The 14,520-nt window shown below is 38.8% G+C and overlaps 1 protein-coding gene across 7 annotated transcripts in view; it reads left to right on the top strand.

The window, feature by feature from the left end:
* SEMA5A (semaphorin 5A) overlaps window positions 1–14,520 on the top strand; it is a 329,582-nt gene that overhangs the window by 254,105 nt on the left and 60,957 nt on the right. For all 7 annotated transcript variants that reach the window (XM_027681100.1, XM_027681135.1, XM_027681108.1 and 4 more), the window contains one exon: window positions 3,131–3,278. In XM_027681100.1, coding sequence (XP_027536901.1) covers window positions 3,131–3,278 — 148 coding nt within the window. The remainder of the gene's footprint in view (window positions 1–3,130; window positions 3,279–14,520) is intronic.

Here is a 14,520-nt window from a genome sequence, read left to right as displayed (position 1 = left end):
TAAATTGATGTTTTACTAAAGGTTGAGATTTTTATAGGAACAAGAATACTAACGCCAATTGTACTGAAATTGCCTGGTGTAAAATTTACTGTAGGAACTAGTAGCTGTGGAGAAAACTGGACATAGGATGTTCTCCCTTCCCCCAATATGACAATTCCTTTATTAGGGCATTTGAACTTGGGTTCACTACAAGGGAAAACATGAAGGGTCATAATATAAACCCCACATTTCTCTAGGCTGTTCTCCCTTCTGACCTCATTGCAGTTAATTTAGGGGAGAGGGCACTGGTTTCACAGATTCAAGTTTCTTGCATTGCATGTTTTGTTGAATTACTGTAAAATGTTAGCCCAGTGGATCCTGAGAACAAAATTAAGAGGGGAAGAAAGAGCAAAAGGGAAAAAGGGTTGCTGAGTGACTTGAAATGCAGCCAAGAACAGATATAATGAAACTTGGCTCAAAGACCCATGCTGTAGCACAGCTCTCAAAGATCAATTGCAGGGATGTCTCTAGCTGTGAAAACATACCTGATGTTTTCAGAGGCTGGCTGGCTGGCTGAAATGAAAATTAGATTCTACTTGTATGCTGTGTTGGGTTTTGTTTTTTCTTTTCGTGAAGAAAAGGAAAAATTGACACCTCTGGTCTTGGCTTTTTTAAAAAATTGTTTCCTAAACTGAAGTAGTTTGCATAGAGATTTTAGAGCTTTTTTCATCTGCATCTTTGAATAGTCTTGGTTAACAAAATTGCTAGGGCTTTGAGGTGCTTACTGTGTCAGTTATTAGGTTTCTTTTCTTTGTCCTGCTTAGATGAGAGAGTGGGTGGTAGGACACGTAGGCACTAAAAGAGGCACTGCATTGTGGCATCTCTCATGTAAGCGAGATCTGTCACACCTAACTTCAGGTGTTCATAAATGTGAGTGCTTATACGTGCATGAGCTGTCTGAACTTTCACTATGGTCTGTAGAAATCTAGTCAATACAGGCTGTGGAGAACAGTAATTTGTCTCCTTCTACTGTATATTCCTAAATTTCTTCAAATTAATCATTCTAATCACCATATTTTGTATTGACCAAATTTCCATTGTCTGTAATGGGAGCTTAGATGTCCATTTCCCATGCAGCATTTATAGTCAATGAAAAGAAATCTGTACACTGAGGGATGTATTTATATGACCTACATTAGACATAGGGTGACATAAATAATATTTTTAACAGGGCTGTTTCTTTCCATGATCTGTTGCTCAAGTTTAGATGACTACTTCATTTTTAGATAGCTACACTGTACATGCCTATATTTCAAGGCAAGATGAGTTCCTTAATTTTACTTTTTGCATAGCTGAACATAAGTAATTCTCAGCTTTATGCCAGACTTACTTTGCCCTGCTATATGTGTGTCCCAAATTAACTTCGCACATCTTCATTAAGAACTAATGCAATTATGCAAAATATGTACTAATTTGACTAAAAAAATGCTGATGTTACATGAGTACATATTCTCAACAAATGCTCCCAGAGACAAACTGTCACAAACATTCACATAAATGACTGCATGTGACAAAGAATGTGTTCAGTTGTTGGAGTTTTAGGGAAAGAATATCCAGGTGCAGAACTCCTATATTTATTTAATGATGGGATAATGTGAACTGTGAATTGCAAATACTGAACATGCAGAAGGGGAAAGAAAGGTGATTTATGTATAAGCCACTGCTGAAAAGCATTTATCCAAATCACGCACTGAAGAATTCTGAGACACCAGATTCATAAATATTGAGGATTGGGGAGTTTTTTCCTCAGGTTGCTGAGGAAAGATCAGCCCAAGCTGTTAATAATTTTCTTAGCTATACAGAAACAGAAAATTGTCACTCCTCTATTTACCCCACTCCCACCTTTAAATTTTGATAGAGTTGCTCAGACCTAGGGACAAAGTTTAAATCATAGGCTCCAGCATATGCGATAAATGACAACTGTTCATGCTGTCATTTCTCTTTTTGTAGAAATGAATAACTGGAGTATTAGAGTCAGTTTTCAGTGCAGGAGAGTGCAAAGTGATGGAAACTTGTTAGAAGGAAAAGAAGACATTTGGATTTTGGATGGCTGGTGTAAAAACAGAGGAAATACTGTAACAGGTTGATTTATTCGTTCAAACAGTCAGTAATTATAGGAAAAGCTACCCATACTCATCCATAAAATATTAGAACATATCTTCAGGGTTGTCTGTTTTCTGTCTGCTGTGGCTTTGTTTCATCTGAAGTAACAGCTTGGTCTCTTAGAGACCCCTCATCACACTTGCTGGTGGCCCAAATCCTTTGGACCTGTGTAGAGGTTCCTTAAAAAGCAGCATATGCTGTGGCTAGAGTTTTTGGATGGCACGCTCAAAAAATCAGGAATCTTTGGTTTTTATGAAAAATAAAAAAGCTCTCTAAAAGCTGAGACCTTCCCACATGTCTGAATGTCTTGTTACAATAATGACAGCTCAGTATTAAAATATTCCTGCCTCCCCCAAGAACCTGCTAGGCCCCTGAATCAGTTTGCAGCCTACTGGGAAATCCTTCAAGGATTATAATAGCTAAAAACACCTTTTAAAAGATAAAGTAATAACATTATGAAAACAGTACAGTTCTTTATGCCTAGAATCAATGTTTTAACTTTTATTTTGCCCATAAAAGCAGAGACGCTGTGGAAAGCAAAAAGCAAGTTTAGGTCTCTGAAGATGAGAGAGATGGATCCTAATCAATTCTTAGCTGGAGACTGATAAAAGACTGCCTGCCTAAATGTTTGACTGCCCCAGATGTATAGCCACAACTGGTTTTAATAAAGTAGTTTTCAATCTTGCTTATGTGCTTGCAGTACAATAGCATGGTTACATTGCATGGATTGTATAGTCGCTGAATAAAGCAAACAAATGCTTCACCCACGCAATTGCAGCCTAAAAAAATAGAAACCCTCAAATGTTTAAACACTCTGTGCAGTGTGACAACTGTTAGTTCAGTGCTTGATGAATAGCGAGAGGCCCTTTGTATAAAATATTTCCTTGTACAAACATCTATCTGAATTATGCAAATGAGGGGCTTTTCAGGGAGGTCTTGTATTGATACTAAGTAGATTCTTTGCCTCCTTGTTTGTCTCTTCTCACAGGTACTGCAATGAGCATTTGTTGTGCCCCCCTCATGTATTTTGGACAAGCTGGGGTCCATGGGAGCGCTGCACTGCTCAGTGTGGAGGAGGGATCCAGGCACGGCGTAGGACATGTGAAAATGGTCCTGACTGCCCTGGCTGCAGCGTGGTGAGTAATTTTCAGTTTTCCCATCAGCACATACCTATGACCATATGCCATGGATGTCTCTATGCCACAGAATTATAAAATCATTTAAGTTGGAAAAGACCTCTAAGATCATCAAGTCCAACCATTAACCCAGCTCTGCCAAGTCCACCATTAAACTGTGTCCCCAAGTGCCACATCTACATGTATTTTAAATACCTCCAGGGATGGTGACTCCACCACTTCCATCGACAGCCTGTTCCAGTGCTTTGACAACCCTTTCAGTGAAGGAATTTTTCCTAATATCAAGTCTAAACCTCCTCTGGCACAACTCGAAGCCATTTCCTCTTGTCCTATCACTAATGCTCTATGTAGGGAATTAGTGATAAAGCATCTGTGTACCCCTAAGTAGTCAGCAGACTATTTTTGTCTCTGTGTGGCTTGGATGTGCTGAAATACACACAATTTATCAATCAGAAACATATATATAATTCAGCTTTTTCACAGTATCTTCTAGAAAATGAATTTCCTGAGGCAAGGTTAGTGCAGATGTGTCCTTGTGGGTTTATGGTGGATTTTATTTCTATGACCAGAGTACATAGAAACTCTAGCTATGAGCCTAGGACTCCATTGTGTCAGGTTCTGTACAGCAGAGAAAAAGATAGGTTGCACATCTAAATACATAAGAAGCCAATCAGTGAATACACGGAAGCACCGGGAAAATGTTAAGGTAAGATTAGATACCAATAGTAATCAGCACAGCGGCTGCCTAGAGCTGTCAGGCTTTTAAGCTACAGTGGAATGATTTTAATGAATGGATGTGCTTTATGGATACCCAATTTATTAAGAAAAACATATGGGAAATCTTGTAGGCGGTTTTTCTTATATCTGAACAAATATAGGTGGTAGGTTTTGAGCGATGGGAACATCAAAATGGGACATTGTTTTCTTGAAGGTGAATGGGATGATGCATAGTAGTATATGGGTGAAGTGAGAAAAACAGTAGAGACGTGTAGAGAGAAGGATGACGTTCATTGCAGCATGCTAGGAAGATAACCTCAGCGTTAGAAGCTGAAGCAAAGTCTTAGCAAGTGTAGGTTCATGTCAAAAGATGAACCTTGGGGTGCTCTTCCATGATAATTTGAAATCTAGTTCTGGATTGCCACTGAAGGGGGTATTATTCAGAAAGCATAACCTAGGTGAAAATATGAAGTGGCCAAAACTGTGGAAGACAAATTCTGCTGGTGAATGACAGATGGTGGTGCTAGTCTCACCAGTGAACAAGAATAAGCACAGCTCAAAGGAAAAATGAGACTTTTTATGTTCAGTGGCCAGGCTTAACATTGCACACTGAGAAACATGTACTCAGTTTTGTTTCAGGATGTTAAAGAGGCAGAAGAAAAGTACTTTTTTTCCACATGTAAAACCAATTTTTACATGCCTTAATTTCAGAGAGTAAGCTTAATTCTGAGCTTCTCATCATCTGTGGTCTATTTGTTAGACTGGCAGTAATTAAATACAAAAGAAAGGATAATTTATTACCTTTTCATTTTTGTGCATTTTCCCAGGATTTGTTCTCTTTTTAAAATTTACTCTGGTGATAGAATTGCATTTTCAGTAGATTGAAAACACCTAGCAGGTTTGGTTTTTTGTTTCAGCTGAACTTTAAGAATTAACCTAATAACTTAGAATTATATCCAGTTTTCCAAAATATTTGTCTCCCCCTACTGGTACACAAAAAGCAGAAACATGGTCTAGAACTATTGTTAACCTTCCTGACAAGCACAGAAAACAGCACAATATGAAGGTTTTCTGTCTCATCCCTCTTTATCCCACAATAATGTTTTCAACGAAAGCAGTATTTTGTTTTGCACAGAATCTTCCCATGGTCTGAAATGGAAAATATGTAGCTCTAATTTTCTTGGAAAGCTCCATGAGCAAAGTAGGAAAACCTTAAGTGCAAAAATTTCCTATTTTGTAACTGATTTGAGATCAGTGTTATTGGGGCTTGTAATTTGTTAACAGTCTTAGCACACTCCCTGCTGTGTCACAGAATAGTTACCAGTTCATCTATGGAAATGTTTTGAAGATTCCTTATTAATTAGAAAACTATTATGTTGATGGTTTCAAAAAAAGCCCTTAGCTTTGGAATACACAGCTGTGTTGCTAAAACTTAGGCACCAATGGAAAGCCATCCAGGGTAGAAATCCTCTATAAACTCTGGTGTTCTTCAAGACAAAGGATTTGGGTATAAAGTCTCTGTTCTGTTTAAGTTTCAGTGAATTTGAACTTTTAAGTTGTCTGTCTTGACTCAGAGGGTTTGCAGCCGTAGCAGAACTTTGTCGCTCAGTGTACCTGGAGAAGAAAGTACTTTGTTGCTTCTAAGAATTTATTTCATTAATGTAAGAAAGAGCAATTGGAAATATTTTTATGCCTTCTTTTAATTATTGAATGGATTAAATATTTATATTAATAAAATCCTATGAATGAGGAGCATGCATATGAAACTTTTTTGTTTATCAAATGTTTGTGTACTTCAACCAATTTTTTTTTTATTGTTGTAGGTATGTATCTTTCAAAACAGTTAGAATTATGATTTTTTTACCATAGTGAATAAAGGAGAAATTAGTGTGTCTTATTACAACTATTTTCCATTCTTTACTGGTTGTAGTGATACTCAGCTTAGTTTGTGCAAGATATTTAGTGAATTTAATTTATTTCAAAAAACTTATATTCTGACTATCTCTGAGTACTTTGGAAGCTATATAATCTCAGGAAGAGTTGCAGTGAAAGTAATCTACCTTTTCTATGGTTTATTTCTTCTGGAGTAAAACATGTTATGAGCCAAACGTTTACCAAGTGAATTAAAGGCATAGCTGAAAATAGTGTCAGAGACTTAAAATCCCCAGTTCTCACTTTCAACTGTTAGATGATAGCTTTAAACTATAAAAAGACTCTCCAGGTTTCTTGTTTTCCTTCTGCAGTGAGGTTGAACTTTGTAAAACTTTCACAACGTTTGAACAGCATGAGTTGCCGTAGGCACTCTTCAGCTGTGGCTTGTGAAGTGGAAAAGAAAAACAGTCAGAGGACAGAGAAATGGCGAACATATTATTCAAGAAGATAGTAACTATGCTAGGCTTAATTTCATCTTGAAATGAAAATAAATTTTTGATGCATCAGAGGTGCAGAGTGGACTAAATGCTGTCTTCGGACCCCTTTCAACTATGCCGATTCTTTGGTTTTAGAACTGTTTTTCAATAGGGAATCGTGGGAGAAAAACAACAACTGTTTTTATACAGCTTAAGAAAGGCAGTCTTACAATGTGTTTGCCAGCAGTATTAGGGGACCAGATTTAATTTCCTAGGAGAACCTACCTCTTCTGTTTTCCAGTCTGCAACCAGGCTGTGAGACTGCAGTATTGCCAATCCTAATCTATTTGGGTGTCCTCATTTTGCAGCATTTACCATATTAATGGCTATTGTCTGTATCCACCTAATGATTTATACCACATAATTTTTAGTGAACAGCTTTTCTTCCTTTTGGTTTGATAGTATTGCTCCTAGGCTGTAATATCACAGCAGGTGGCTACTGCCTGTGTTTTAATTTTTGAATGTTTCTCATCAGTTGGTTTCTTGGCTTTATCTGTGTTATAGCAGATATTAGCCAAGACACTTCAGGATTTTTTATGGACTTAGTATACTGAGTTCCCTGCTATTATTTCCAACCTAGCGTTTTATAAAATAATAATGATAAATCTTTTGATGCATATATATATTTCAAAGAGAGAAAACCATGATGATATTTTAAAGATGCATCTCTTGCTGAAGTGCACTTAATACACGAAAATAGGTGGCCAGAGAATTAGGACTGAAGGCATTTTCACTGAATATAGAAAACCATAAATTATTATGATGTAGGAGAACTAGACCACAGAGACTCATAAAGGTCAAAAAATGAAGCTCAAAATCAAAATCTGGAGTCATAAGGACATGTTAAAGTCTTTAGGTTAATCAGAGTTAGTAAAGAGTGCTTGAAATTGTCTAATAAGAGATAGGACCATTGCAGTCAAATTTAGGAGCAGCTAAAATCTAGTAATGAAAGGCTTAAGTGGATCACAAAACAGCTATTAGTCTCATGTATGCAGGTGATACATGTGCTAGAGAAGGAACTGTGGAATTCTGTGGACTGTGCTAATATGACTCAGAGGACAAACATTTTCAGATTTCACAGCATACTTGTATAAGTTATACATTTGTTTCAGAAAATACTTCTTTTCCCCTGAGAAGCATAATCTCGCTTGAATTTGCTTCAGTCCAGTAATAAAAGAATAACTTTTTAAACAAATTATTACTGGAATGAATAACCTAGTTTGAGGCTCAAGTTGGGTCACATACTTTATGGTTATAAATGTCAGTGTTCTCATTTCAGTCAGGCTAACATATACATTAATTTTAGTTTTGGATCTGGGAGACTGGTAAAGGGTATATACTTTCCACATAGGGGAACAAACCATGTTGGGTGTTGCTGTGAAATTAAAAAAAAAAAAAAAATTGTTTCTTACAAATAGTTGCTAGTTCATTAATCTATTATTATTATTGTTGTTGTTGTTATTGTTGTTTTTGTTTCAACATTCTGGAATTATGCTGAACACAAAACTGTGAAGAAAAACTTTCTGTATCCTAGAGTTCTTGTTATGACACAAGATGAAAAAAATGTCTTGAAAAAAAACAAATGTCAGCATTTTTTTCTTTCATCAAGTTTTTAAAGGGAATTTGAAGATGGAAGGTTTCCAGAAGTACTTTGTCCATCAGAAAGAACAGTCTGCCTTTAAAATACTTGCCATCTCACAAAACAAATTTGAAATGTCTAGTTTAGAAAAAGGACCAGAAAATAAGATAGTTATTATGCTTTTTTTTATAGTTCTTTTTAAAGTTTCCATTTGCTTTAAGAAAAATTGTCTCTTGCAAAATCAGAAAACAATCTCACAAGCATGAAGTATAGGAAATTGTATTGTTTATATGCAGTTTGCCTACTTTATGCTCATTTCCTTTCCCAATCCTTTTTTTTTTCTTTTCTGTCTATAATGGTAACTCCATTGGGTATTACCTGGTTTTTTATCTTTTTAAAGTTTAGCAAAGCAGAGTATCCCTTCTTTTGGTGCCGCATATGCTATTGCAATCGTAAGCAATGACAAAATTAAAGAGGGTAAAACCAAAAAAAATCAAAATCATAGAATCATAGGATCAGCCGGGTTGGAAAAGACCTCCGAGATCATCAAGTCCAACCCTTCAACCAACACTGCTGTGGTTACTAGACTATGGCACTAAGTGCCACATCCAGTCTCATCTTTAAACCTCCAGGGATGGTGACTCCACCACCTCCCTGGGCAGCCCATTCCAATGTCTCTCTATAAAAAATTTCTTTCTAATATCCAACATAAACCTTCCCTGACAGGGCTTAAGATTGTACCCTCTTGTCCTACTGCTGGTTGCCTGGGAGAAGAGACCGATGCCCACCTGGCTACAACTTCCTTTCAGGTAGTTGTAGAGAGCAATGAGATCTCCCCTGAGCCTCCTCTTCTCCAGGCTGAACAGCCCCAGCTCCCTCAGCTGCTCCTCACAGGGCCTGTGCTCCAGTCCCTTCACCAGCCTCATTGCTCTTCTCTGGACCTGCTCCAGCACCTCAGTATCCTTCCTGAACTGAGGGGCCCAGAACTGGACACAGTACTCAAGGTGTGGCTTCAGCAGTGCTGAGTACAGGGGAAGAATCACTTCCCTGGACCTGCTGGCCACACTATTCCTGATACAGGCCAGGATGCCATTGGCCTTCTTGGCCACCTGGGCACGCTGCTGGCTCATGTTCAGCTTCCTGTCCATCCAAACTCCAAGGTCCCTTTCTGCCTGGCTGCTCTTCAGCCACTCTGTGCCCAGCCTGTAGTGCTGCATGGGGTTGTTGTGGCCAAAGTGGAGGACCCGGCACTTGGCCTTGTTGAATCTCATCCTGTTGGAATCAGACCGTCTCTCCAGCTTGTCCACATCCCTCTGCAGAGCCCTCCTGCGTTCCAGCAGATCAACACTCCCCTCAACTTGGTGTCATCTGCAAATTTGCTAATGGTACACTCAGTCTCCTCATCCAGATCATAATAAAGATATTAAACAGAACTGGGCCCAACACTGATCCGTGGGGGACACCACTAGTCACCGGCCGCCAACTTGATGCAGCACCGTTCACCACCACTCTCTGGGCCCGGCCCTCCAGCCAGTTCCTAACCCAGCTCAGAGTGCCCCTGTCCAAGCCTTGGGCTGCCAGCTTTTTCAGGAGTATGCTGTGGGAGACGGTGTCAAAGGCTTTGCTGAAGTCCAGATAGACCACATCCACAGCCTTCCCCTCATCCACCAGGCAGGTCACCTGATCATAAAAGGAGATCAGATTGGTCAGACACAGGTTCCTAAACCCGTGCTGGCTGGGTCTGATCCGTTGTCCATCCTGTAGGTGCTGTGTGATTGCACTTAGGATGATCTGTTCCATAACCTTGCCAGGCATCGAGGTCAGGCTAACAGGCCTGTAGTTTCCTGGATCCTCTTTGCAGCCCTTTTTGTGGATCAGCATGACATTTGCCAACTTCCAATCATCTGGGACCTCCCCAGTGAGCCAGGACTGTTGGTAAATGATGGAGAGCAACTTGGCGAGCTCTTCTGCCAGCTCCCTCATCACCCTAGGATGGATCCCATCTGGTCGCATAGACTTGTGAGGATCCAAGTGGCTCAGCAGGTCACAAACTGTTTCCTCCTGGATTACAGGGGGGCTATTCAGCTTCCTGTCTTTGTCTACCAGTTCCGGAAGCCAGGTATCCTGAGGACAACCTGTCTTACTGTTGGAAACTGAGGCAAAGAAAGTGTTAAGTAACTCAGCCTTTTTCTCATCTTCAGTGACTATGTTCCCCCCATGTCCAACAAAGAATGGAGGTTTTCCTTGCCCCTCCTTTTGCTATGGATGTATTTGTAGAAGCGGCTCAATTGAGTTCAAATTGTGCCTTTGTCTCTCTAATTTTCTTTATATTCCTAAACTCTTCATGAGTAGCCAGCCCTTTTTCCATAATCGGTAGGCTCTCTTTATTCCTCTCATTTCCTTCAAAATCTCCCTGTTCAGCCAGGCTGGCTGTCTTCCCCGCTGGCTCATCTTTCAGCAGATTGGGACAGCCGGCTCCTGTGCTATCAAGACTTCCTTCTTGAAGCATGTCCATCCCTCCTGGACCTATTTGTTTTCAAGGGCTGTTTCCCACGGTAACCTCTAAACCAGTCTTCTTGAGTAGGCTGAAATCTGCCCTCTGTAAGTCCAGGGTAGAAGTTTTATTGATGGCCCTCTTTGCATCCCTGAGTACTGAAAACTCTATCATTTTGTGGTCGCTGTGCCCCAGACGGCCTCTGACCACCACATCTCCCACCAACCCCTCTCTGTGAAAAGAGAGTAAAAGTAATAGTAATTAAGAGTATTGTTTCATAATTGCAAAGCTATGAACTTAGCATAAATCAACAGAAAGTCCTGCTTTCACCTTGAAGCACAATGAGGAACAAGACAGGAGAATGACTCTAGTGTGTGAGTTGTTTATGATACTAGCCATAAGCCAGAAAGTTTGTGCAGTGAAAAAATTTAGATTCAGTTTTAGCATTTAGAATGTTTTAGCATGGTATTTCCAATAGAGACAAAAAAGGTAGTCTAGGGATTCATATATAAACTAATCTCGCAAGGGATGATTGTAACAATCTGGACTGAAGCTAGTTGAGATCACAGTTTTAGTTTCACATATTGCAAGTAATGTGATTTCTCCACCACTGCTATCTTCAAAGCTGAGCTTATTTTGAAGCTGAATTTACCTGACAGCATTGTATCAATGACTGAAGTCATGAAAGCTCATTATGATTTCATCTACAAATTTTTGAAGTCTCTTCCATTACAAAGATATGTCTTTGTTAAGTATGCAGAAAACTTAATTTTATTGTAGGCAGTTCAGTAGCAACCTTAAGTCATTGCACAGTTGCAATCATAATGGGAAAAAAGGGTGCACGAAGCATGGCATTGAAAATGACCTCAGAAACATGACACAGCAGTTAGATAAAATTGTTCTGTAGCCATGCTTACTGTTCTTCAAGGACAAGGTACATGGCAGAAGTGAGCTGAGCTCTGGAAAGTATCCCAAGGAAAGGCAAAGGATTGGGATTCTGACAAGTCAGAGTAGGCAGGGTTCTAGTGTATGAAGGAAAAATATACAAATTAATGACAGGATTGGAGAGGGAACACGGATTTCTGTGTACTCTCTGCTTAATATACTGAGTTTTAAGGAAATACGAAGCCAGTGAAGGGAATTCATTTCTATTCAAGGCGTTGTTAAATGATATAACTTGTTGCAATAAATTATTGAGGCTTAAATCTGAAGAATCAATAAAACTCCACACCACTAAAATTGTGCAGGATATTAGGATGAACTAGAATTATAATAGAAAAAATTACATTTTTGATAGCATAGGAAATAAAATTTTAAAGTTTTAAATCATTGCCCTGAATATTAACAATCAGATTTAGAGCTGTGCTTTTGGCATTCCACTTATTCTGTACTCCCATTTGATGATAACCAGGGAAGGCATATCTGATCTAGAATGGCACTTCCAATGTTCCTCTTTGTAAGCGAGTGTTGAATCAGTTTGCAACAAATTGTCCCTCTGATTTATTTTGTTCCTTTTAGGTTTGGTCACTTGTACTTAAAATGGTACAGTGCAAACATAGTAAATGTGTTTACACATTTTATACTAAAAAGTATGCTCACATGTAGACCTTAGCACAAAGCATAGCTCTCTTTCAGTGTTCTTCAATTCAACCTCAGTAAATTGAGGGATGGATGAAGCCTGAATAAGTAATACGTGCTGTTGCCATTATCGCTTCACTAATGCAGCAACTGTTGAAGAGTGCAAGACTGATTTGTTAGCTGAGCTGATTGACAGCAGTCCTTAGCCATCTGAGTGCAATTAATTGGAACTCCATCCAAATTAATTATATTTATCTGCCAGCTTTTATTCTGTCTTAGTCTCAGAACATCATAGAATTTTGAATTTATTAGTCTGTGATAGATTTGTGCTTTTCATTGAAAATAGTGTCAGGCAGCCCTGTTTTTACCCATGTTATAGCAGGTTAGGAAAAAATTTTTTTAAAATTCTGAAAATTTATTTATGGAGTTATTAAAACTACCTTTTTTTTTTCCCACCAGGATTCATTCCCTCCTCCCTTTTACATTAAGGTGTTGGCTTAGAAGACTTCTGCACTTCTACTACAGCCACCAAATAAAAGACACTAAGTCGTGCAAATATGCTGACATTCATCTTGAACAAACATGTTCACAAACCTTAAAAAAGGCAAACATACATTTTCATTGTGTTTATTTATAACTTGTTTTGTATCTTCAGGATGTTGTGACTCAGTCTATTGCAGCATTAGGAAATAATAATATTTAGATCTGAATATTCCAGTAGATGGGATTGTATTCTTCATGTCTGAGAATATGAACTCATCCAAACAGTGAGCTCATTTACCAGCATACGCAGTGAATTGTCCTTGCAGCTTGAAGGGCAGGATGTAGTCTCACAGTCCCCCTATCCCCCTTTACGTTACTTGAAAGCAGCATCACGTAGCATATTTCTTTTCTGCTAGAGTAATGTAGGCAAAAATAAAAAAATATTAATCTTGCATCTTCAAGAACAGAGTTTTTCTAATTCAACATACTTGTTATATCATCTGAAACGTCAGAAAGGTGAAGTCATAAAAAACAGACCTTTCAGTTTACATTATGAAAATCTCCAACTTTGTTACTTATAACAATTTCTAGCATGAGAGATCAGTGAAGAAGTTACTACTTTGTGAAGATGTAGGAGTTGATTTATCTTTAATTTGAAATTTGAATCTTTCATTTGAAGCCCCTCTGCAGATTGGGAGTGAACCACAAATGTCAGCCCCAATATGGAGTTATTGCTTAGCCTTCTCAGAGGGGCTCTAGATGGAGAAAAACAGCTGTAGGCTATACCTGTATTTTTTTAGCTATCTGATTCACAGGAAGGACAGGGTCATTTTGATCTCTTTGTACTTTGAATCAATCTCCAGAAGGAAAAGTTGGGAACCCCCCCCACAAAATTGTAGAGTTGACATGCTAGTTCTGCTACCAATTTACTTGCATTTAAAATTAAGAGGGGTTGACTACATCCACAGCTGGCACAAATTGCTGAAACCCTGTTGATCCCTTCTAGGATGCATGAGAAAAGTCGTTAAGTTACAGCTTGACAAATTAATCTCCAAGCTGTGAACATTTCTGCAGAATAAGACAGTACTAGGAAATCCTAAATGCCTTCATGGTCGCAGCTCAGGGTACCCTCATTGGCAGCTCTTTGTGCAGTTCATCCTGCTGTGCAAGTGGCCTGGTGTTTGTTCTACAACACATGAGCTAGGAGGCTGCACAACTATCGAGGAGAAACAGGCTGTGCCAGAGATAGCACTTGAACCTCTCATTTCCTTTGTGGATTAGAGAGGAAAAGGAAACTGAAATCTCTCCCAGATCCTAGTTGCCAATTACACAGGCTGAATTGCCAGGTGCCAGGTCAGATATGAGACTGTTACGTAGCCAACATCTGCACAGTGCTCAGCATGACTCTTCTGTGTTATTGCTCCTTTTCTCAAAAGCAACCCTGTCTTTAGGGGTTATTTATGAAGGTAGTGGCAGATTGCAAGATTCTTTATAAAAGGCCATTTACATGTCAGTGCTGCTAAAGACACTGTATATGGCTCAGATAGTATGGCTCTGTTAATTTACTGTTCTGGTAATGTCATACTACTGTGGATATACCACTTACTAGCAAAAATTTCATTTCCCACAGCTGAGTTTATTCTGTCCCCATCAAAATCAGTACAAGCTCTGTGAAAAACATGAGAGATAGTCAATAGACTCGCATCTCTCAGCATTGCCTGACTTAGCTAAGTCTTTTCACAGCCTTCCATGATGTCAGCCAGAAGAAGTTCAGAGAGTATATCTGAGTGTTACTCTATCTAGAAAACCAAGACTTATATTCATGCTTTAATCTGAAATGAAATATGCTCACTCTATTCAAAGCATAAAAAGAGATTAATTCAGAAGTTTCAAAAATTTTTAAGCAGTTGTTCACAAAACTAGAAGTATACTGTATGCTTTCACATAGGAGCACATAACCCACTTTGCAAATGCATTAAGCTT

This window comes from Neopelma chrysocephalum, unplaced genomic scaffold (assembly GCF_003984885.1).
Source record: "Neopelma chrysocephalum unplaced genomic scaffold, ASM398488v2 Primary Assembly neopelma1_22b, whole genome shotgun sequence".
NCBI lineage: Eukaryota > Metazoa > Chordata > Aves > Passeriformes > Pipridae > Neopelma > Neopelma chrysocephalum.
This window is presented reverse-complemented; position numbering and strand designations above follow the sequence as displayed.